General features: G+C 42.1%; 1 protein-coding gene across 1 annotated transcript in view; it reads left to right on the plus strand.

Moving 5' to 3' along the window:
* Positions 1-24,694, plus strand: part of Glis3 (GLIS family zinc finger 3) — a 426,546-nt gene that overhangs the window by 131,980 nt on the left and 269,872 nt on the right. Inside the window, exons 2-3 of the mRNA XM_059259342.1 lie at positions 3,187-3,394; positions 11,708-12,824. Coding sequence (XP_059115325.1) covers positions 3,187-3,394; positions 11,708-12,824 — 1,325 coding nt within the window. The remainder of the gene's footprint in view (positions 1-3,186; positions 3,395-11,707; positions 12,825-24,694) is intronic.

Consider the following 24,694-nt stretch of genomic DNA (forward strand, 5'->3'; position numbering starts at 1 on the left):
ACCATACTGCACGTTTCTGAGAAACTCACTGTTTTCACAAGCTGCCACTTTTGTGTGGTTAGAGGCTGTTTAAGTTGGTCCATGTGTTTGGAGTAAGGGGTTAGGATAGTGCACAGTGATGGGATACTGGGCAGAGAAGGACTGAGGTGTCTTTATTACAGAGAGTCCAGGCTGGAAGGTTCTAGGTCAGTGCAACGTTCTGGACCAGGAGAACTGATGTACCCTTACTGCTCTCACCAGCTTCCTCTTTCTTTCAGCTAGGCTAGCTACACCATGAAGAAGCATCAAAGGATTGACTCAGTTTGGATTTTGTTTTTAAGTGGTCCTGTGTTTCATAAAAGGCAGTTAGGAGGGCTTCTATGAAAATAGTTGCGTAATATTTAATACTCATTGTAACCATTTTTAATTTTCACGTATTCATTCACAGCTTTCTAGTAGGCTGGGTTCTAAGGAAGCAGGTACACGTTAAACAAGGGCTTCGATTTTAAAATTGAAGCACAGAAATGAGAGGCTAGTGGGGATGTAATGGGTTTATTCCCTGACGTTTGAAAGGACGAATCACTCAGATCTGCCCAGATGATGGTGAGGGTGGAAGGTGGGCACTGTGACCTTTGGGTTGAAACCTTGAAGATGCGGAGGTGCTCACTAGATACCCAAGTTACAGACACAGCTGTGATCAAGGGTTAGAGTAAAAGCTGCAGTCATCACATTTGGCAATTGCTAATTCTAAGGTAGCTGTGTGTTCATCCCATCTCTGAAGTAATGATACTATATGCAAATTTGGTTGGATCTTCATGTTTTTACTACATAACTATGTCTATATTATATATTTTATATAAATATATTTAATATTATAACCAATATAATCAGTTGTTCATGCTTTTAATATAGATGTATATACACACAGGATTTTAGATTTGACAAATAGTTATTAATATGCTTTTTTACTGAGTTGTATTTCTTGTGTGTACTGATAGAGTGATTAATGCATTTGTTTTAGAGGCAGATAGATGTTAATAGTTTTATTAAGGATGAATAAAGTGACATAAAGTGGCAATTTATTATATGAGAGTATATAGCATTCTATTTGACTGAATACTTGACATCTGATGTTGGTTTTAATAGAAACATATAGTAGGTGAGGATGCTGAGGAGATAACTCAGGTTATTATAGCCCTGGGTTAGGCTATGTACCACTACATCATCTTTTCCAAGGTAAAAAGAGAGTATATGCAAGTATACAGGATTAAGAATTTTCAGAGATACTCAGTTTATGAGTGTCATATAAAAATACATACCTACCACTCTTGATATGAAGACAAAACCCTAATGGTCCAATGCCATATGAGTCATAAAAATGTAGTATCTCCAACTGATCTTGGAAGACACAAGATAATGGATCAGAAATCTGGTACAGGAAGAAGAGAGAGGTGAACTTGTACATCTGAAAAAAGATCCGAGAAATTCCTTTTAGGAGTCAGTTATCTTGGAGATCTGAGAAATTTCTTTTAGGAGTCAGTGGTCTTGTCGTCCAAACTAAGGCATGTGGGTGCCGTGGAGCTACACGGAGCAGTAGAGTTTTCGTAGATACTGATTCCCTGCGTGGCTGTAGGCTGGCCATGTGCACCTGGATTTGAGCGCTGATGTGGAGCAGGGCTCCTGTCCCCTAGCTGCTGTGATCCCACCAGCAGAGCTGAGGTGTGGCTTTATTTATTGGGATATGGCGATAGCTTCCAAATCTCTTTTGTCTCAAGGGGGTCTTAGAAGAAAATGTAACCAAAATTGATGCCAAAAGAGCTCTTGGCTGTTTGGTTTAATTTGGGGGAAAAACAAAAAGATGAAATTTTGCTTTCTAGAGCTAAATAAAGTAACAGTGGCAAATTCTACATACTTCAGTCCTAAATAGTGTGATGACAAAGTTAGAGAATCTAGGGAGAAATTTATTTTTATTTGTTAGAATTGGGAATAGAGTGTAAGCCACTGAGCCTCAACCTGGAAGCCGGCAGATATGCTTGAAAAAGTACATCCATGTGAAGAAATGTCCAGAGTGACTCAGCCGTTACTATTATTTTAAACCGATGAGTCATGGCAATGTTAGCTGGTTCCTCTCTGCTTTCTCTTTAATGACCCAGATTCTTGTGGGTTTCTTTGCCTCTTTTTCTTTCTCCTTTGGGTATGTACCACACTTTTTTTTTTTTACATTGGAATGTTATAAGTAATGAAATAAAAAAATGTTGTTAAATTCAGTTACTTTTCCAAGTGAGTGTTTTATGGATTTCCCATCTTGAATTGTAATAAATGAAATAAAATGTTTTATGTCTAATAGCAGTGAATTGGGATGAAGAGGGGAAACCCAAGGTTAACCTAAGGGATATAGCTTGACTACAATTCTCTTTTAAAGAGGCTTTCAGGAAGTACAGATTTGCAATCAAATCAGTTAAATGTTTGCCCCTCCCCCAGCAGTATTGACTTTATTTGCTCTGTGATTTAAAATATTAGCTACTCTAGGAAGGAATTGACTTGATAAAGATAATTCCATCTACTAATCACCTTCACCCTTCCATTAAAGACATTATAAATTTGAACTTTGGGCATCATTTTCAACAGATGATTCTCACTTCTACACAGTGAAATTTAATCACATTTGGTGTGAGGGGTGATTATGAAAAACATTCTGCTATAGCATTACAGATTTTTGCATCAGAATTATATGCCTTTTGGTGTAATCAATATTAAAGAGATACTCTTGTGCTGGGCAGTGGCAGTGCATGCCTTTAACCCCAGAACTTGGGAGGCACAGGTGGGCGTATCTCTGAGTTCGAGGCCAGCCTAGTCTACAAAGTGAGTTCCAGGACAGCAAGGACTAAACAGAGAAATCTTGTCTTGAAAAACAAACAAACAAACAAACAAACAAACAGACAAAAAACCAAAAAGGAGACACTCTTGCAACACCAGTACTTGGAAGGTGGAAGCAGGAAGAACAGGGACACAAGGCTATCTTTGACTACATAGTAAGTTCAAGGGCAGCCTAGGCTACGTGAGACCCTGTGTGAAGAAAATATACTAAAAAGAGGAGGTCCAAGGACTGCCTCTGAAGATGAGCCCTGATAGAAATGTGCACTTGTGTGTATGTACTGATTGTTGATGTAAGGGACATGAAAGCTAACCTCATTCATTTGTTTTTAGGGGCTCTTGGCTTTGGGCCTCAGTGCAAGTCCATTGGAAAAGGCAGCTGCAACAATCTAGTGCTCACCAGCAGTCCCATGATGGTTCAGCGACTGGGACCCATTTCACCTCCAGCAAGCCAGGTCTCCACAGCACGCAAGCAGATCAGTCCTAGCTTACCGAGGGCAGTGAATGCAGCCAACCTGAATAGACCTCCTTCAGATTCCAGGTCTCAACTTACTTTTTTTTTCTCCTCCCCTCTCCTTATGGTGTGATCATAACCCACGAGTGTTGTCCCCCATCTTCCTGAACCCAAATGTGCTCACTCACACACTCACTCAGTCACTCATTCATACAGTAGGAGCTCTTTCAGTCTTAGCTTTGGAGGAGAATGTGTCTAAAAAGTGAGTGTGTGCCATGCTTCATCTTTTAATCAGGACGGATGGCGTAATAGCTGTTGTCTGGTCCTGTGAGATTTGAGAGTCTCAGGAACCGAAGCTTAGTTTGTAAAGTTGTTACTTCCTTACAAAGCAAGTCACATTGTGGCCAAATGAGATGCTCTGCACATCTGCCGGGCTTTCAGGGTGTGCATGGCAGTGTCTCAGGGCTGGTTTACAAGCTGTTGGTCTGTGAACCCACCTGCCCACTCATCTATTCACACATGTATTAAGTACCTGCTGTGTGCATAATGCAGTGGTTTTGGGAAATCGTAGAGAGAATAAAGGTAGAAACCATGAATTATAATGTGTTTGGGAAGACACAGTTTCATAGTTATGTAAGCTTTTACTTAAATATTTGATTAGGTGGCTGTATACCTGCCTTTTCCATTCAGCAGAGTTAGACTGAAAAGAAACCACTCCCCTCTAGACAAAATTTATCTTCCTCAGGGTCGATGTGTGTGTGCAGGTAAATAAAAGTAAGCTATGGTATAGTGTTTAAGTTCTATTTCTTTTGAAGATTACTATTTCATCTTTTAGAGGTTACTTTCTTGGTAAAAACACAGTGCAGAATTGTTGCCCGTGAGTATCAGTTCTGAGGTGATCGATCTTGCAAAGGAGTTGCCCTCTGCATTCTTTGTGCAGGCTGTATCCTACTACGGTGCCTTGTGGTCCTAAGACTGTCTCCTTTTTTCTTCCTTCTGCTCATCTTTTCAGCTCCTCTATCCAGGCCTCCTTCCAGCCTTCAGTTGAGACTCTGCAATCATGGCTCCCAGATCGCTTATTTATGCCGTGGTTTTTTTTTTTTTTTTTTTTTTTTTTTTTTTTTTTTTTTTTTTTTAAGGTGAAAGCTTATTTTCTACCTGGGACTTTAGTGATGGGAAGCCGCTGTCACTTTCCCATTGATGATTATGCCTCAAGGGACTCCTCAGCCTCGCTGAGTGCTGCATGTAAAATTAACTCTGCTTATTGGTGGGTGTCATTGGAAACCTTCAGCTTCCTGTCTGTGGCAAGTCCCTCCCATGCCTTGAAGGCAGGCATAATTAGTGGAGAAATTGATGGTAGGCAGAACTCAGGCCGCTCAAGCCAGGTGCCTTACACAGTCCCTTTCATGGTGCGGCCAGAGGGGTCATTATCTCAGTGTTTCCTGGCATTTCTGGTGCCTTAGCATAATATCATATCCTTAAAAGACAACGTCTTGACGATGCACTGACAAGTGTTTTAAGTATGTGTTCTGTGAGCCCTTCTCTGGGAATTTTTTTTTTCCCCAGATAGGCAAAGAAATAGGATTTGAGAAGTGGCTTGGTGAAGTGAAGGATGGAACCCACTGACAGCAGTTTGGAAAGGTTGCGTGTTTTATATGGTTGTTACGTTGCTTTGTGTGTTCCATCAGGTGAACAAACGCTTGAGAGGCAACTGTAGCTAGAGTTTTCCTGCCTGGCTCACAGTCAGGACAAATCTCTGACATCCGCTAGTCCCACGCTCAGACCCAACCAAGTAAACACAGAGACTTATATTGGTTACAAACTGTATGGCCGTGGCAGGCTTCTTGCTAACTGCTCTTATATCTTAAATTAATCCATTTCTATAAATCTATACCTTGCCACGTGGCTCGTGGCTTACCGGCATCTTCACATGCTGCTAGTCATGGCGGCGGCTGGCAGTGTCTCTGACTCAGCCTTCCACTTCCCAGAATTATTCTCCTCCTTGTCCCGCCTATACTTCCTCCTGCCTGACTACTGGCCAATCAGTGTTTTATTTACTAACCAATCAGAGCAACACATTTGCCATACAGAACATCCCACAGCAGGCAACAGTGCAACCTGAAGGCATTTTACAATCTAGCACTAAAGAGAAGCTAGTGAGTGAACCAGCTGAGTATTTCATACATCAGGGTCTTAGGTAGGTAGGTAGATGGGGCCAGAGAGGCCATGAACCATTCAGTCTGAGGGAAGCTTGGCCTTTGAAAAGCTGCCAAGTTGATTGTTTTCCCTGCGGTTGTATAATTGCTATGCACTGTAGAAAATGGGAAATTAATAGAAAAGCATTAGGCAGTAAATGTGATCACCCTGAGTCCCATCACCCTGAGATACCATGAGTGGAAATTTGATAAACACCCTTCAGATACATGTGAACACATGCCCTATAGGCACTGGCTTTCCTGGCCATCAAGTTGACCATATAATAGACACAGTTTTTTTTTTTGTGTGTGTGTATATATATAGATATATATATCTATATATATATATATAGATATATATATCTTAAGCTCTTTTCTGAGACATCTTCTTTAGTCTCATATCATGGTTTCGTCCCACCCCAAATGCTATTTTACAAAGAAAGGACAGAAATAAAATGAATTCTTACCAGTTCTTCATTACTAGGTCTTTAGTTCTTTTTTATGATTTTTAAAAATTAAAATATAATTATATCATTTCCTTCCTCCCTCCAACTCCTCTCGTTCAAATTCATGACTTCTTATTCTTTAATTATTATTGTTGCATACATATATGCAAATAAATAGTTAATGCAACCTGCTGAGTCCCTTTAGTGTTGCTTTTATGAGCATTCTTTAGGTCTGACCTCTTGGTATCGGGTAACGATTCCGGGAGTCCATCCCTGGGAGAGACCAATTCTCCCTCTCTAAGCAGCCTTGAATTGCCTGTAGCTCTTCATTTAGGGTGGTGGCTCTGTGAAATTTCCCCCATCCATCTTGGCATGTCAGCTGAGATGATCATAGTTCAGGTCTTGTTTAAACAGCCATGTTGGTGACATTTTTATGAGTGTGGCTCCCTGCCGTATCTAGAAGACACAATGTTTCTGGCTATTGCGGTCTTTCACCTCCTGTTCCTTGAGGGTATAGGAGTTGAGTTCTAGATGTGTCAACAGCAACTGGACACCCTGCAGTAGGTTGTTCTCTGCGTTTAGACTAGTTGTGGTGTTCTATAATGGTCTTCATCTGCTGTGAAATGAAGCGTCCTTGATGAGGCGTGAAAGCTGCGCATACCTGTGAGTATAAGGATAGGTGTTTCGAATGAAGTTAGGAATCACACTGGTTTAGGAAAGTGGCTTTATTAGGCTCTCCTCTAAGTCTGTGACTTCACTAGGCATGTGTTCTTGGCTATGTTTACAGTACCAGATACGGTTTCCCTCCAGGGACTTCAGTCCAGTTAGATAGCTGTTGGTTACCACCAAGATGCAAGTGGCACTACTGTACCTTAAGGGTACTCTTGCTGTGTCGATCATTGTGGTTCCCAGGCATCACCACAGGGTAGGAGTATTGCATGTTTTCCTCCCCTAAGAACTTGCACTGGAGCTCTGTCTTTTACTTTAGTATTACCAATAATACTTTATTGGATTAACCTACAAATCTTCTATTTCATGTCTCTATAGTGATTAGAATAAATTCTCAGGAGTTAAGATTTGCTGGTCTAAATGGCTATTAATAGCACCTTTGGTGCTATTAATAGGCACTTTCATGTTGCACTACATAGAAGACTAACCCATAAGTGAGCTCGACAGTGGTCTCTGACATTATCATGTATTTAGTTTTATCTATACATTTTGTTAGTTTGAGATAGTAATTATGTAATTATCTTAATTGATATTTTTTCATTATTGATAATGTTGAACAGTTTCCAGAGATTTGCCAGCTGTGTTTCTTTCTTCTTATTATTTTTTTCTTTTACTTGATTCGAATGTAATCTTCTTCTGGGGGCCTTCCTCTGAGAGGACACGCTCCGCCTTTAGCTTGTGCTCTGTTTAATCCAAGGATGGGACCCCTGCCTCTGTGCTGTATATTTGCTGTGATGAACTTCCCAGTCATTTCCCATCAGCCCACCCCAGTGCTAAACATCCTCTACTCCGTTGAAGAGTCAGGAGCCACTGTTAGCTTAGGTGTTGTCCACACCCTGCTGTAAGGGCCATTGCACACATGTCCCCCAAATGACAAGGTAGGGGTGCCGGACCACCTCTTCATACAGTTGTTCAGTATCTCAGCCTAGCAGAGCTGCTCAGTAAAGGAGATGGGATGCTGCTTGTGTGGGCTTTGTAGATTCCTAGCTCGTCTAGTGTGTCCACATGCATTGTCAGCTGAAGTTACAATTAAATAGTCACAGTCCGAGCAAGCATCATCCCTGTTTAAGGGGTGTGGTTTCAAGACCCAGAAAGCCCACTTGATTGGTTCAGTGACAGTTTTGCAGCTTGTCATCACAGAGGCCAGCCATCGCTTAGTGATGTCAGTCTGGATCCAAATACTTGGCATTTGTTTCCGTATCCTAAACTGGGATTATTAGTGGTGATTGCCCTTTTTTTTTTTGTTTGCAGTATAGTAAGTCCACAAAGCTCGGAGAAGGTCAAGAAAAGGATTGAGGATGGACTCTAGGCTCCCTGTGCATTCTGACATCTTCTAAAGCTGTTCTGCATTCATAAGCTGTCCTCACTCTTTTGGAAGATTTACTGGGGTACATAGAGGACAACTGCCAGACAGGCTAGGGCTGGTCGTCTTTCCCAGGATTGTCAGGTTATGACACATACATGTCATATATTCTATATTATACTCCTAGATTTAGTTACATGCACACTTTGTGTATGTACATGTGTTTTTCCTCATGAGCATCAGTCTGAGGAATTCCATACAACTTTTAAGTTGAAACTTCTTTTAAGCTTTATAACAAAACAGCTCAACTTGGTCATCATAGTTCCTGTGGCTTCTCCAGAGCATATTTTTCCTAATGGCTTCTGAGTTTTTCACTTTGCTTTTATTTGGTTTTAGATTTATTGTCTTGCCTTTCACATACAGTTCCAAATCAACCAGTCACCAGAAATAATGTCGTTAGGAGCAGATGAACATATGGAAGTGGAGATTGCTCTCAGTGTGGTGACACAGCTTTCTGAGATCGTTGTCACTTTCTTTTCCACAGACCTGGTGTGTGGAGCCGCAGGGGTCACAGGCTAGAATCCTTGGCAGCCTTCACACTTGTGGAGCATACTGTTGCGGAAAAACAGATAACTCGTGCTGCAGTCCTAGCTGGAGTGATTCTAAGCCTATTTTTTACCAAGTCTTTCCATCCAGCAGAGCATCATGGACCACACTGGGGGTACATTGTGGAGAAATGAGAACTGGCTGGGTCTCTGCCACTCACTCACCTTCCTTCACGCTTTACCTAAGGACCTTCCCACACTCCTCTGCTGTCACTGATTTTTAGTTATTTTCTTTTTATAGAAGTAGTTCAAGAGTCTAGTTAATTCATGTCATACTGTGTATTTAGTAAGGTAGTATGTAAAAAGGCTTTGTAAGCTTTGTAGGTAACGGTTCCTCAGCTGTGGTGATTATTGTTTTTATGTTTTGATTCCGTTCATTGAGGTAGCATCTTGCTAAGTAGTCTATGTCGGTGTTGAAGTCATGATCTTCTGGCTTCAGTCCCCTGAACCCTAGGATGGGGTTCCAGGCTTGTCTGACCAAGCTGGGCTCTTTACTATGCACTCTCTTGATCAATAAGTGTTTGAGTACTTACTTTGTGTTTAACACTCCGGCAGGTACCAGGGAGATAAAAAAAAACATCCTTTCGATGGAAAGGTCTTGGCATTTGTGAGCACAGTCCTCGGAGATGCTTCAAAGTGTGATGCAGATGGTGGAGCTGCTTTGCAAAGAGGACTCTTAGCACAGAGATAGATTTCGTGGGGGTAGGACTTTGAATGATTAAATCTCCTGAAGTGTATAGTTGAGAGACACAGGAAGTGACTGCCATTTGTTGGAAGTTTTGTTCCTATTAGGTATTTGAGGTGTCGGGGAGGGAGAGGCATGAGCTAGTCCTCTGTTCATGCCTTTGCTTTTAAGTAGACTATTGAATTTGCTTTCCGAAAGGGACTTGACAACTGCCTTGGAAAACTGAGATACTGAAGAAGTTAGGCAACATGTCTGCACAGGGATATGCTGTACTACAAATTCAGCCGTGTTCAGCATAATTTAAGAGAAAAGAGATTTGCCTTTCATTATTGGAAAAATGAACATGTTTCTTGATGCTGCCATTGAGCCAAATAAGGCAGTTTTATGAGCAAAGTGCGTACAATTGAATGAGCTCCTCTGGCTGTGAGCCACTGCTTAGAAGTCTGAAATGTTCTAAATGGCTACCCCCCGAGAACAGGCACCTATGTGGCCATAGAGCTCTGTCAGTATTCTGACATCCCATAGTTTCTTGACCTTGGTGAAAAGCAGAGTTCTTCCTTTCCACGTCTCCTACAGCATTTCTACTGATGGAGCTTGTGTGTGAATGTAATTCCTGACTCTCATGGGGGGTAGGGTCAAAAGGCTCTTGACATCCAGTCACCAGGAGCCTTCTGCTGAGCTCTGCAGGAAGAGCCATGGGCTTGCTCTAACTGTGCTTGGAAAATAATTGAGACGTGTCCATGGGGAATTAAAACCCAAATGGCTCAGAGACCACTTTGGAGCTTGCGGAAGGACTTTAGTCCAAATGTAAGGATGTGAAGCAAGAAACAAATCTATGTCAAGGGCAGTTGGACATAGGTTCCTGCTGTGTTTGTCATTGGTAAACATTACCGCACCGATGGCAACCTCAGGTCGATTGCAGTGTTACCTCCTTACACTGTGCTTTTCGAGAGCTGAGATGTCTGCTTGACAGTATCCCGGGCTTGGCAGAAACAGTATGCCTGGTTTCTTTTTGTGAAGCAAGGTAGGGGACAGGTAAAATGATGCTTCCCTCTTCCTTTGCAGCAGGTTGATATTTAACAGCCAGAGACAATAAGTGGGTTCATGTAGGGAAGTCACACATTTTGCATAAGAATTTTTAGTGACTAATTTATTTAAATAAAAGAGTCTAGAAAGTCAGTTGCAGACACATACCAATTAAGCCAAACTTCTCAGCTCTCTATTATGTCTGAGTTGGGATCTGGTACCTTTTCTCTGTGTCTACGTGTTGACCCTCTTGGGGATGAATGTTCTGTCCAAGGGATAATAGCTTTTCTACTTTTTATTGTTTTTAAGGCAATAATGTCCCTGGAAAGCAAAATGGATTTTCAATGGGCTAGAGTTATCATTATGAACCACTTTGATATGCAAACAATGAGTTGTGACATGTTAAGCATTTTTCTTTTTGTAAATGGTAAGGACAGGGAAGGAATTGTTATAAAAATGAACCACTGCAAGTGAATGACCTGTTCTTGGCCTGATGTTGCTCAGATCCAAGGACAAGAGCTCATGGGAAACCTATCTAACAAGTATGGTTAAACCCCACATGGCCTGATGCATGACTCCAAATGCAGCTTTTCAGTTTGTTGCTTCTCTATGTATAATAACTTGGTTCTATTAAGGACTATTTTTTGTGTATGTGATAAAGAGTGAATTCCATGCCTCCAGCATGCTAAGTATGCTCTTTATCACCCATGTATTTTACATTTTCTGCCCGTGTATTTTACATTTTCACAAAATTTCTAGTGTCATTTGAAATGAATGAGTACTTGGCATTGTAAATTGCCCTTTTAAAATGTCTAATTTGATAATATCAGTGACACTAAATTGTAAAATTATTAGTAAATCTCTACCACAAATAATTAACTTGGAAGATTTACTTAAAAAAAAAAAAAGAACACAGGCTTATTATGTAATTTTCCCAAGTAGATTTTAATTGGAGACTAGTACAATTTAGAATTGTATAACTTGATAGCCTACCATGGCATGATGCACACAGACACAGTATGTGCTTAACAGATACTCATTTGATTTACCAAGACAAGCATCTATAACTTTTTCCTAAGCCACAATGTTCCCATTCTATATAAAAAGAGATACTTTGAAATAAAGTGAGGACTATTTATTCTCATTAAAGTACTAGAATTATTTATAACAATAGCTCTTTTCATTATTCTAGTAAGCAGGAGTTTTTATTGTTTGTCTTGGTAAACTATTATTTACCTGGAACTAAAAGCCTTCGATTCTATCAGAGTCTAAGAACTTGTGTTTAGTGAGGAATGTAATAAGGGGAAATACTTAAGGGATTGTTGGTGCAATGTTCTCTTAGCTCTTAAGCAATCCACATCTCACTGAAATGTTTTCTTTTTTTTCCCCTTCTCTTTGGCTGCTGCTCCAGGTCCCTTATTTTGCAAGAGTCTCTGGTGTCCACGACTTTGAGTCTGACAGAGAGTCAATCGGCCTTGAGTGTGAAGCAAGAGTGTTCTCAGAGCTACAGGGCTTTCCCTTCGCTTTCATCCAACCACGGCTCTCAGAATGGCATGGACCTAGGGGACCTCCTTAGCTTGCCCCCTGGCACGCCAGGGTCCAGCAATAGTGTCTCTAACTCTTTACCACCCTACCTTTTTGGCATGGAAAATAGTCACTCCCCTTACCCTAGTCCTCGGCACTCAGCAACCAGGTCCCACTCCACCCGCTCCAAGAAGAGAGCGCTGTCCTTGTCCCCACTGTCTGATGGCATTGGGATTGACTTCAACACTATCATCCGTACTTCGCCCACATCCTTGGTTGCCTACATCAACGGATCAAGAGCCTCCCCTGCCAACATGTCTCCACAGTCAGAGGTCTATGGGCATTTCCTGGGTGTTCGCGGCAGCTGCATCCCCCAGTCTTGTGCAGTATCCAGTGGGCAGAAAGGCGTACTGGTGGCCAGTGGAGGACAGGCGCTGCCAGGCTATGGCGAGGATGGTACGCTGGAGTACGAGCGCATGCAGCAGCTGGAACATGGTGGCCTGCAGTCTGGACCTGTAAACAACATGGTGCTGCAGCCGGGCCTACCGGGCCAGGATGGCCAGTCAGCCAACATGCTCAAAACGGAGCGCCTGGAGGAGTTCCCAGGCAGTTCCTTGGACCTGCCCTCCGCACCGCCTCTCCCTCCTCTTCCCCCGCCTCAGGGCCCCCCACCCCCGTACCATGCCCACCCACACCTTCATCACCCAGAGCTCCTGCCTCACACCCAGCCACTGGCCCTGGCCCAGGCTGGCCTGGATGAGGATGGGGAGATGGAGGACTCGGGAGGCAAGCACTGCTGTCGTTGGATAGACTGCAGCGCCCTATATGACCAGCAGGAGGAACTGGTGAGGCACATCGAGAAGGTCCACATAGACCAGCGCAAGGGGGAAGACTTCACCTGCTTCTGGACTGGCTGCCCTAGAAGGTACAAGCCCTTCAACGCCCGCTATAAACTGCTGATCCACATGAGGGTCCACTCTGGGGAGAAGCCCAACAAGTGTACGGTGAGTGAGTTGGAGTTTCCAAAGTCCTGCGCCACCTTTCTTGGAGGCCCAGCTTCAATGCATGCATGTATTTTACCAAACACGGTCATGAAGTCAGGTAACCGTTTCTGTTTTTTGTGGAAATTGGCTCTGTGGTGGTAATGGTCCCCGTAAGATTGCTTGCCTCTTCAGCTAGCTGGCACCAGGGGAAGGTTTCTTTGATAACTGGTGGCCACTGGTTTCTGTCACTTCTAGTACAAGCCCAATGCCACTATGATAGTGGAGGCCGGTATGCCTTACTGTAGCCTGGGACAATGTGGATGGGACACAGACATAGTGTTCTCTTAGCTACATGGGTGTTCAAGGGTAGGGGACCGTGTGCAGTGCCACAAGCAAACTTTTGTGCTTTTCCAAATAAGTACTCAGTTGTTTTTTTAAACCTTCAAAAATTTAGTTGAGAATTGGGGTCCAGTCGGAATGAGTCTGACATTTAAGAAAGGAATTCTCCACTTAGGAACTTGACTGCTGGAATTGTTGCAGCATGCATCCTCACACCAGCACATTGTACCTTTCAGAGTTGTGAAACTCATTCATGACTTACAGAAAGGAAACATCGGGGGCTACCACAGGAATGGGGGCTCGTGGGGTCTCACTCAATTTTGAGGAAAGATGATTTTGTGGGAAAGCATAAGAACCATGGGCTGAGAAGGGTGTGTGCCTTTTGTGTTGAAGGACGTGCGTCTGATGTCTGTCCTGCCTCCCTTTTTCTCAGCACCAATCCTGGAACTGTGATTCTGTGTCTTGGCAAAATTGACTGTTTTGAATAATATGATTCCTAAATGCTTTCACAACAATTTCACACCTCCCAGAAACCCTCAGGGCTTACAAGCAGGACTTCACCCCCGGGATCACAGAGATAGCTTTGCACAATCTGAGATGGCTCACTGAATCTTTGCAAAAAAAAGAAGAGCATATGTTTTCTATTAGTCTAGATGGACAGGAATAGTTCTTCAGAGTTAGAACTGAGAAGTCTGTGTATTCCGTAGTATTGAGAGTTCTAGAGAGCAGCGGTGAGTGAAGACTGTAAACCAGTTGGAAAAGAACTTGTTGGATCTGTGACTTCCCAACCAGAGTCATCTCTTTCTGTAGTGTGCGATATAAAGCCTCTGGACTGTGTTTCTGTTTGACTATAGATTGGCCAAACTCTGATTCGTGCAAAAGCATACCATATAGGTGATAGCAGGAACGCAAGAGCAAGAAGCACTTTTTACCAGCAATAGGCATTTTTGAAAGAGTTTTAAGGCTTTTTGGTGGAATGAAATTGCATTTCTTGTCATTACATTATACCCCATGTTGTGATTTTTCTTAAGGAAAACCTGAAGCTGATGCATTGTGAGCATGCCAGGTTCCATGAGTGAAAAGAATAATTACATTCCAGGAGGCCAAACCGTACTCTGTCAGTATGGTTCTGTGTTAAAAATGCCAGAATGAGACAAGCGATTGAAGGCAATTCCATTTACTCTGTTTGGAACACAGGAGCCTGTTGCAAACAGGAAAGACATCCAGTCTCCGAAGGAAAACAGTCCAACCTTGTAGTTCTGACTAATCCTGGCTGAAAATAGTTTACTGGATTGGGTTTTACTGAAGTAAACATTAAAGTTTGAATTATCAAAAAAATACTTTTTTGCATTGCAACATTTAATTTTTATGCAAAAGGATTTCCCCATTTTCACCTCTTGTTCCCAGAGTTTTCAAAGACATACAGCTTTGCAGAGTTGGCTTTTGCTAAAGAGCATGGTGAATATTAAAAATAGAGTTGAGGGAAAGGATGGCTGTGAGGCGAGTGTGTGCAGATCTGCACTGCTGTTCACCAGGCCGTTCAGGATGGGCAGATGAGGCAATTTTGCTCTCCTAATCGGCCCTCTCATTAATAGGTGGAACCTTTGCAAAATTCACACTACTAATCTGGTACCATATCAAAACTAGAATCACAAACCACTCACATGCTGTGATGCAACTAAATTTAGACAAAGAAAAGTTTTTTAGGAGTAACTGGTGCTATAATTCCACTGTTGGGAGGGTGTGTTTTTAGCAGGAAGATACCATTTTTGTCTAAACTTACATATTATGAACCTTATGTCTTCTGTTATGTTGCTCCATGTGTCATGTGCTTGACATGTGGGCATGCAGACAACATGGCTAGAGCCATGCCAGGTAAAATGACCATGCTCTTCTTTTGGAGAGATGGTATTGAGGTTGTTTTTGGTGGCTACCAAACCTAGGAGTAGTTTAAATTCTAAGGCCCGGTCCATTTTTACTTAGTGTATATCTGATTCTATTAATTACTCTTATCTGTATGATTGTTGGACTTTGTCATCATTTTCGCTTATTGGGATTATTGAACCAAGAGAGGGAATGGTGACCCCTATGTGTCTGGTGGTGACTATGACTTCAAGCAACACAAAAAATCTTCTGGAAGTTACAGTAAAAGGAGGGTGTGTCAGGACTAAGGCCTGCTTTACAGTAAGAGGCTGCTGTGGAATCCTCCCCACAAGCCAAGTTCCCTTCTGCTTCATGGGAGAATGCATTCTATCAATCATTTCTCATTGTGGCTCTGCAGACTCACCCGGAACCTGGGGGACAGATCACTCTGGATTCTTAGTGGCACAGGCAGGGGAAGATTCTGAATTCATTATTTGGTTCTGTTACTGGGAGAAAAGGATGGGTTTCTTTCTCATCCAGACAACCCTACCCTTCACCAGATGACATTCTGACTGCCTTTGTGGAAAGAGGAGCCAACTTCTGTCCTTAAAATCCAGGTTGTATTGAAGAGATGGTGCCAGACAGTTGTGCAGAGTTTGGGAAAGCCAAGGCCTCAGTAGGCAGAGAGGCAGATCTCAAATCAGAAACAAGATGTAGCAAGGTCAAGTTTTAAAGCAACCACGTCTATCACTCATGACTTTTAATAAAGCTGTTTCTAGGTGCCCAGCATTCTGTTTCTACCTTCTTGCCTTTAGCTCAGCTTTACCTTTGGCAAATCTTGTGTTGTTGACTGTTGAGCATTCCTAAGTATCACTCCGCCAAATTCTGACCAGTCTTTCTGAGATGATGAGGTGCCTGGTTTTCAATTCAGAACAAAGTCTTAGAGACGCGGAGTTTGTCTCTCTCTTTTTAAAAGACCGTTTCTGTGTTCCTAAGAGGGTAACATAAAATGTATCAAATCGGGGAAGTATACAACCATTCCTTAAGGCTCCCATAGTGGTGGTTCCAAAAGAATGTGTCAAGTGCTTTGACCCTATGGAGGTCGCTGCCATTAAGCTGGAGGGTGGCCAGTGGCCAGCAGTGTTTCCCAGGGAGGTTTTGAAGTGCATTCTGACTGACAGGAAAGGTTTGGTCCATGAGTGTTTATGCTGAGAAATGGCCTGTCCCACGAGCAGGGCCCAGGGTTCTGTTTGGGATCAGAACCACCTGGCCCATTTTCCTGCACAATTGAAAGCAGTTGTGCTGGGAGGTTAGGGAGTGTTCAGAAGGGAATTAGGGGCGATGCGGGTTGCCACTTACACTTTGCTTATTTTTCCTGGATGAATTTAATCCAATAGCAAAAAAGAGTTTTGCAAAACTTTTACCCACCCACAAATTTTCATGAAAATGTCACTGACCAAAGACAGTTTTGAATTTTGTATGAATTGACTCATTCCTCCACAGGCATTTTCCCTGGCAAAATCCAGTATATTTGCTTTGGCTTGGAGAGTGGGCAGTTTGCTTTTTAAGTAACATTGGATTATGAGCACAAGAAAATAAATACAGAACTGGGGCCATGTCCCTATTCCTCTTTTATGGCCTGATGTATGGGTCATGGGCCAGCTTTGGCCATGCAAGATAATTTTTGAGGAAAAGTAAATCTGTTGTAAACTTTTCTCCCTTCACAACCTTTATTTTGTTATTTTTGATAAGACTTAGCATCAATGTCATTGTCACAGTTATATGGCCAGAAGGGACCTTAGAAAAATATTATTTAACTATAATTATTAGTGAGCACACCAGAAACTTTATATTGGCAGCAATGTGAAAATTTTCATAGTACCAAGTATTGATAAAGGTATGGAGAATGAGGTGCGTGCATGTGTGTTAATTTTTCTAGAAAAAGTAAAGTGGTATGACCACCTTGGAGAGCAGTTTGGAATTGCATGGTAAGGTTAAAATGTGCATATCCAACAAAACCATGTCTAGGTGTCTCCCCTGAAGATTCTTTCATGTGGGCAGCATAGAAACCTGGGATGAGACACATATTAACGTTTATGGCTTTATTTATATAAAAATATAATTAACTCAACTGTCTACAGACAAGGTAAGCCAATTGACTATGGTTTATTCCTATGAAATACTATGAAAGAATTGAAGATTAGTGAAATGCACTCCACATGGTAAATCTCATAAAAAAAAGTTGAATAATGTGGTATGTGCAAAATGTGGTATAATACAATTTATGTACATTGAAACCCACAGAAGAATTATAAGGATCTGAAGATAAACAATTATGTGGTTAAACAAATCCTATGGGCAGGGTAACCAGTAATCTTAGGGTAGTGGATATTTCTAGAGAAGAAAGAAATATGAAGAAATAGGATGTGGGGATTTGGCTTATTGTCTTTCTAAGACAGAGAACTAAAGTATGGAAAAACTCTAATTTCTGTCTAGCTTTGTGGTGGTGAAACAGGTGTTGCAGGGGCTCCTTATGTATCCTCTTCTTTCTACTTGAAGTGTTTTACAACTTTTTATTTTTATCCTAATACAGTAGAAAATCAATTAGTATACATTCCAACTTCCTTCCACACATACCATTTTTCAGATGAGAACAAAGCGAAGGAAAATTGATTTTTCCGCGGGTATTGTTTAGTTACTCCCTGTTTAGGGCCTCCTGGGCAGAGTTGCTGACTTTCCTGACATTGAACTCACCTGGAGTGCTTTGCAGAGCTCCAGTACCTGGTCTGCACAGGAGAGTCTGGGATGTGATCGGTCCGGGTGAAGTTCCTGTAGATGGTCCTAATGGGGATCCATTCCTAAGAACCAGGCTCTTCAAGTTTCTAAGTTCTGACCCTGAGCTCTAGATAGATAAAAGCCTAACATGTCTCTGAGTTCAAGCATGGAGAGGCTGTGTTAGGACTGAGTATATTTTCATCTTCACTGTTATCCGATAATGACCAGGGTAGACTCTTGTTTCTTAGAATAAAACACAGAGATGAGGGGTGAAGGATTGGAGTGACCCAGGGCAGTAGCAGCAGATGCAAGTTTATCTTATATGCACAGGTTTACTGTTCTGTACCAGTAGTTAAAAGATTGAGATGGGACTTGTCCTGACCTGTAGGCAGAGTATTGCCATCTTCTTGGTTCCTGGAGTTAACAGTGACGCTGAGAAAGTGGTCATATAGTTCCCATTTTTAAAGGGAGGAGAGAGTTGATCCTGTCCAAATACATTACAGACTCTCCTTGTAATAAAAATAAATGCATCTTCAAAACAGTTTTGCTACTATGAACATTTCTGAAGAGTTGGTATGTTAAAAAAATACTGAATTTTCCCTTTTTATAAAATCTGCCTGATACGATTAAATAAATAAAATTAACATTAATATCCTCTTTGTCTCTTGAGGCTGAAATACCACCAGGAAAACATCTGGTAAAGATCAGAGAGACTGTAACTTCCAAGTCATATCCCACAAGGCATCAGTCTGTCAAATATTAGCTGCAAACTCAATGATTTCAAACATAAAATCCAATCTTAAGATTTTCTCCAGTCATTTTTTACATGAGATTCAAGCATATTTATCTATGTATATACATGTTCAACATAATAAATACATGTATGGAACCATAAACTGCGACTCCGTAAGAATAGGTTAACGGTGAAACCACAGAGGTTGCCATCAGATGGGGAACTGACCACCGTCTACAAGGCCTCTGTCAAATCAGATTTCACATCCCAAGATTGGAAAGCTGCCATTTGGTAGTGGTTTAATTCGATTTCTCTGTGGAAAGCATTTAATCCACTTTACCTGGGGAACTAGCCTTTCTTGAACTTTGCCCTGAAAATAAATTCATAACAGATTTCAGCAAATGTTTTGGAGAAAATCATGGTTTATGGTTTTTTATTCTGTGATTTTAGGATTAATGAAAAATCATAGGTAATGAGAGTGTCTCAAAGAGGTTAATATTTGAGGGTTAATCCTCATGAAGTGAAATCATTAACTACTTAATGGTTAATATGCCTTTTAGTTCACATTTATTTTGTTGTTCATCTCTAATTTTATGCCCTGAAATAACATTTTTAGAATTAGAATTGTGTAAATCTTTCCACAGATGATTAGATTAAGGGAGTATATGTCAAATCTTTTGAGTTTTGTTCATGTATAGTTTTACAAATGTATTTTTCTTAGCTCTTTCAGACTTCAACAGTGTGGAAAATTCATTTTGCAATTTATTAGAAAGGTCTTTAGTGACCTTTGGAATATTCCTTAATTATCCCTTCTTTGAGTGGTCATGTTGACATCTTTGAGTCCAGATAGAATTTGATCCTGTAGAACAAAAGAACAAACTCATTTATATATTTTTTAAAGGCAGTCTGTCTGATTCTCTGATGTCTCAGAGATATTTCCTTTAAGTTCCAGAACAAATGAATTGGAAAAGAGATTTATTTCCTTTCCTTTTTTTTCTATGTAGTTAATAGTTTCTGGAGTAATTATTGAGCCAGAGCTTCTAGACCATAATAAAACAATGGATGTATTAACCTGGACAGTGGATGTGTGTCTAGCAAACCCAGAACCAGGACAGGACATGCCTGATTTCACAGTTACCCAACTGTGGGCAGCCAGGTGGCCTTATTCTGTATGAATACTATGGAGCCTAAATAGCGTCATTACTCACATAGACTTGGGTGAGAAAATTGAGTGAAGCCTGCCTGCCCTTGTTGGGTAGCACAGTGTTTATATGTATTTTCTTGGGCTATAGACCTGCACTTCAGTAGAGGGAACAGCTAATTCTTTAGGAGAAATTTAAGGACATTTTAAAGATGATTAATCTGAGAAGTGGTTTAGAAGTTGGAAAATGAGATGTCTTGGGCAATGTGCTGAGTAATTACCCACAATGCTCCAAACAAAGAGCTCCTCTTTCTATTTGATTAGAATGTTATTGCAAACCTGCTCACATAGCCTGCGTACTGACATGTGGACTCCACCCATGAGTGTTCTTTCACTCATCTCATCACTAAGTGCAAATTATGAACTACATCCTGCCCTGGAAGCCAGACAATCACATGGGATATTCTCTTGAGGAATTCACAGTCTAGGGATGACCCGTGAGCATGTGTCAGATACACAGCAGGGGCTGTGGTATAAGCCTATGAAACTGTTTCTGCTGCAGACGGGAGAGACTTACTGCTCTGCATGTAGAGACTTCTCAAGGGAGGCCGGCATCTTGAAAGGAGAGCCAGCATTTTGTAAAGAAAGGAAGGAGGCCATTCAAATGGAGGTACCACAATATCCCATTAAAAGAAACGATCCCTAAAAATTCGATAGTTCTGGGTAAGAGTGGAATGGAGTGCTGTAAGGAACCCCCCTCCCATGGGACTTCTCCTATTCAATGGGGACATTACTAAAATTTGATCAGTTACAAACCTAGTTAGTGTAAATGGAAATATAGTTTAAAAAAAATAAAACTTTTAAGCACTGTCTTCATTGAGGAAGCAACACTGTGTTTTAGTGTACGTGAAATGAACCATTGACTCTAGCCATTTCCATCATCTCTGAGGCTTAGTTTAATTCTGTATTGCAGTGTGCCTATGGGCTGGGCAAATGGCTTAGTTGACAAAGTGTTTTTCTATACCCACTTGAGGGGCTAAGTTGAAATTCCCAGAACTCACATAAAATCCTTGGTGTGGTGGGCTTCTCTCAGCTCAGCACCAGGAAGACAGGGGGATCCCTCGAGCTCACCATGAGCTCCAGATCCTGTGGTCTTGACCCTATCTCAAAAAATGAGAGCGAATTGAGGAGGAGGTCTGATATGTGCCTCTGGTCTTCACACTCACACATGTGCACAAGCACACCACCTCCCTGAGCCCTTCCCCCCGGCCGCCCCCCCCCCCCCGCCCCACTCCCTCCCCCATACACACAGTGTAGCTGGTGAGGATACACAGATTGTTTTCTTTGCCATGTGAGCTGCTAGGGAGCCATGTGAGTGGGGACAAGCAAAGGCCTTTCTGTTGTGGGCTTTAAAGATAAACAATTAAAAACCTGGGCAAGGCTAGAGAAGGAGACCAAGACTGTTTGATCAATTATGTAAAATGATTAACATGTGGACAGAGGCCATGTACATTATCCTGTGCATGAGTAGCTCTCCTTTAGTTAAATATTTCCTTTAATAATCTGTAAAGAGACTGAAGAACTGTTAAACAAAGCTGTGGCCTGGCGTTTATTATGCTGAGCTCGTCAGCCCTCTTTAAACTTTTTCCTCTACTGCTGAGGTTCATTTTGGATTTTTTTTTCCAGCTCACACTAATTAAGAGGGAACAGAGCTAAAAGCTTAAAATGTTTAGTGGAAAGGAAAACCCTAAATCAATTATTCTCAATATGGCTTTCTTTTCCCAGTGAGTCTATCAGGCCACTGGACCACTGGAGACCACAGCCCTCTGTAGATTGCAGTGGCCCATGAGAGGGAGTTGTCCATTTGTTCCTGGAGCTACATTGGCTGCTCTTTCCTACCTGGTTGGGCTGCCCAAGGGCAGATCCTCTGCCTACATCAGAACATCAGCATTAGGAGTGCTCCCTGTGGGTCACGTGATTGGCCCTGGATTCTTACTCTTGGAAGTTATCATGAGGCAGCTTCTCAGGCTGATCATTGTAGAACAATTTCTGTGCTTTAGAATGTTTGATGGCATTTCACTGGGTACCCAGACTTCTGAGTGTGCCCCTTGATAAGAACCTCTGCTATACTGAGTTCTCTTTGGCCACTCCCTCCTCCCTCCACTCCCAGAAATCAGCTTTCTAGTGTGCAGCTTGTCAGGAAAGCCAGTAGAGTAGACTCGGGATTGAGGGGAGTTGTAGAGAAGGGGAATGGAGGACCTAGCCACACATATATAAAATCTGAAGTAGAAATATGTTCCCGTTTCATGTGTGGTGGCTCCCTCTGAGGCTCCATGCTTCTTGAAGGGCTCCTTTGCCTCACACCCTGTTTGTCTTTTGCACACAGTTGAGGCTTCCTTTGGGGATCATGGAAAGATAAATCCATGCAGACAGCAGTAAATGGCTAAGAAGAGTTTCAGTGTGCCTTCCCAGAGGGAACTGAGATTTGACAAGGAAGGAAGGAAGAAGGAAGGAAGGACATATTAAACCTCTCCCTTCAACCAAAAAGTCCTTTAGAGAAATGGAGGCGAATGAAAATGATTGTGCTAGGAGCTATTAGATTAATCCTGACAGGGGCTTAAAAATAACCTGTAGGTCTTGAGACTCAGGCTCTTTTCCTTCTACTGGTTACTGGTCACGTTTAGGTCCTACCATAGCTCAATAATTAATATATAGCAGACCCTCCCCCCCAGCACTGAAGCTTAGCTGGTAAGTACATTGTGGTTCCTTAGTCTGTTATTTCTACTTGTGTAAATACTTGAAAATAAAAGTATTAAAAATAAGTAAAATGTTTTGACGTTTTGGAAAGAGGAGTCTGTTCCCTTCACCTCCTGGGTAAGCTATGAAAGTGAATTGGCCAGTTTCCCACTATGTTTTGACATCTCTGGAATCACCGAAGGATGAAGTGAGGGCTGGGCATTGTGATGGACCTGTCTGCAATGCTAGTGCGCCTGAAGCTGCTGCAGGAGAGGGGAAGCTTGAAGCTAGCCTGGGGTAGTAATGGGGCGTGGTGAGAGGTTCAGATCACCCCGCGCGCGGCAGTGATGTGGAAAGGCAAAAGGTAGGAGTAGGGTCTTGTAAACTATATTAAGATGATCTCATGCTGTCCCGGATAGTTTCAGATCTTTGGCTTGGCGTAATGAAAGTTCATTTCTCTTCCAAGTTGTATTACAGTTAGCTTTTTGCAGTTCTGTAGTAACCCAGGGTCCTTAAGGTCGGGGCTGCAACCTGAGCCTAGTATGAAGGAGAAGTTAATGATGTTTAAGCAACTGCCTTTCAAAGTGATGTGTTTCTTCCTTCATGTCGTTGGGCAGAAGTCAGTCACATGGCCCAAAACAACTGCAAAGGAGTCTGGGAGTGTGGTCTTTCTGTGGACTCAGGAGAAAACTTGCAAGTATTGATGAGTGTATAAAGATAAAGAGTATAAGTATCAGTCCATGGTGCCAGAAGTCCAGCTCATTTCCTTCTGTTCCATCAAGGCCTTTCATAATTCCTTGAAGAGAAGAGACATCTCAGTCACTTTACTCTTGATGTCTGAACTTCGCATGAGTGATGACCACATCTAATCACGCTGCTTTGGTTTGTTTGTTTTTAAAGAAAATTTCTTTTTTTCTTATCAGTGCCAGCCTTGAAATTTTACTTTTCAATTTGCTAAGTTTTCCCCAGCCCAACCGCACCCCTCCCAAAGATTCCATTGGCATTCAATCAGTACTGCTGGGAAATTCTCCTTATCTCAAATAGTTTACTCTGTTCCCCCACCTTGTCCAAATGACATGTTCTGGGTGAATAATTCGCTGCTGCTCATCATCTTCTGCGCCATGAGGCTATTCGGTGTTTTCCTATCCCACAGGCACTCGCCCTTCAGGGATAGCTGGTCATTGTCAAGGGCAAGGTCACAGATGAATCCACCTTCAGCATTGTGCGTAGAAATTTGGGTGTGACAGCTACTTCGATAAGACCCTGAAACAGTGTTTCCCATCTTTACTTCCACAAAGTAGCTTAATTGATACACACAGTGTGGTCGTAAATGTTCTTCTGTATTTGATACACACAGTGTGGTCGTAAATGTTCTTCTGTTCTCTGAATGCTTGCTTTTGGTCATGAGCTGGCACACACTCAAGGAAAGAATGACAATGTACCTCTATGGATACTGTTGGTCCATTTCCATAAATATATTCAAACAAAATGAAATTGCCCGACTCTTTAGAATATACCCTTTAGTGTGTTTAAACTTGCAAAATTATCCCTACAGATGACAAATTGTAAACATCGTGCAAAACCACAGCCCTGGTTCAAGGCCTGTCTCAGTGTTCAGCTGACATTCACCCTCCTTAGAGATGTTTAAAGTGTTTTAGGAAAATGGAGCTGGGCAAACAAGCTTATCGGCAGCGACAATAAAAAAAACACCCATTGATTCTAATTAAGAGGCGTCACATACGCAGAAACAAAGCTGCTTTTGTGTGGTGGAAAAGCCTACCTGCTCACTCCCATGCGTGGAGTGCTTTCTTTCCAGTGGCTTTTTCGATAACCATGCTGACAAAGTTTCAGGGCCCTGACCTTTTGGCCCATCTCAAGTGATTCAGCTGCACTTGTTGAAACTTGTCTGAGGTGCTGGTGGGAGGTGTGCCGGGTACAGTTGTTGTTACGGTGAAACAGCAAGGCGAGCCCTGGTTCTGAAGGCCTGGAGCTGCATCTTAAATGGAGGTGGGAAGCGTTTGTGTTCTTGGGGCAAAGCCCGAGTTTATGGAAGCTGTTTCCTCCCTGGAGCGAGCGTTTCCCACAGCACCCTCGTGTGCTGCCTGACCCGCTGCTGGTGAGGACTCCAGCTTCGCTTCTCCGGCTGTCTGGGTCAGCCTGATCCTGTTCCATTGTGTGTTCCTGGAAGGTTGCATTTAGATGGTGACCCTGATTTTGTGCTGTGTCCACAGAATGGGGTCTTTATGACGGAACCAGTCAAGGAAGGCACTGTACAATCTGAGCAAATAATGGAGAAATCACTCT

The sequence above is a fragment of the Peromyscus eremicus genome, chromosome 1 (assembly GCF_949786415.1).
Source record: "Peromyscus eremicus chromosome 1, PerEre_H2_v1, whole genome shotgun sequence".
NCBI classification, from domain to species: domain Eukaryota; kingdom Metazoa; phylum Chordata; class Mammalia; order Rodentia; family Cricetidae; genus Peromyscus; species Peromyscus eremicus.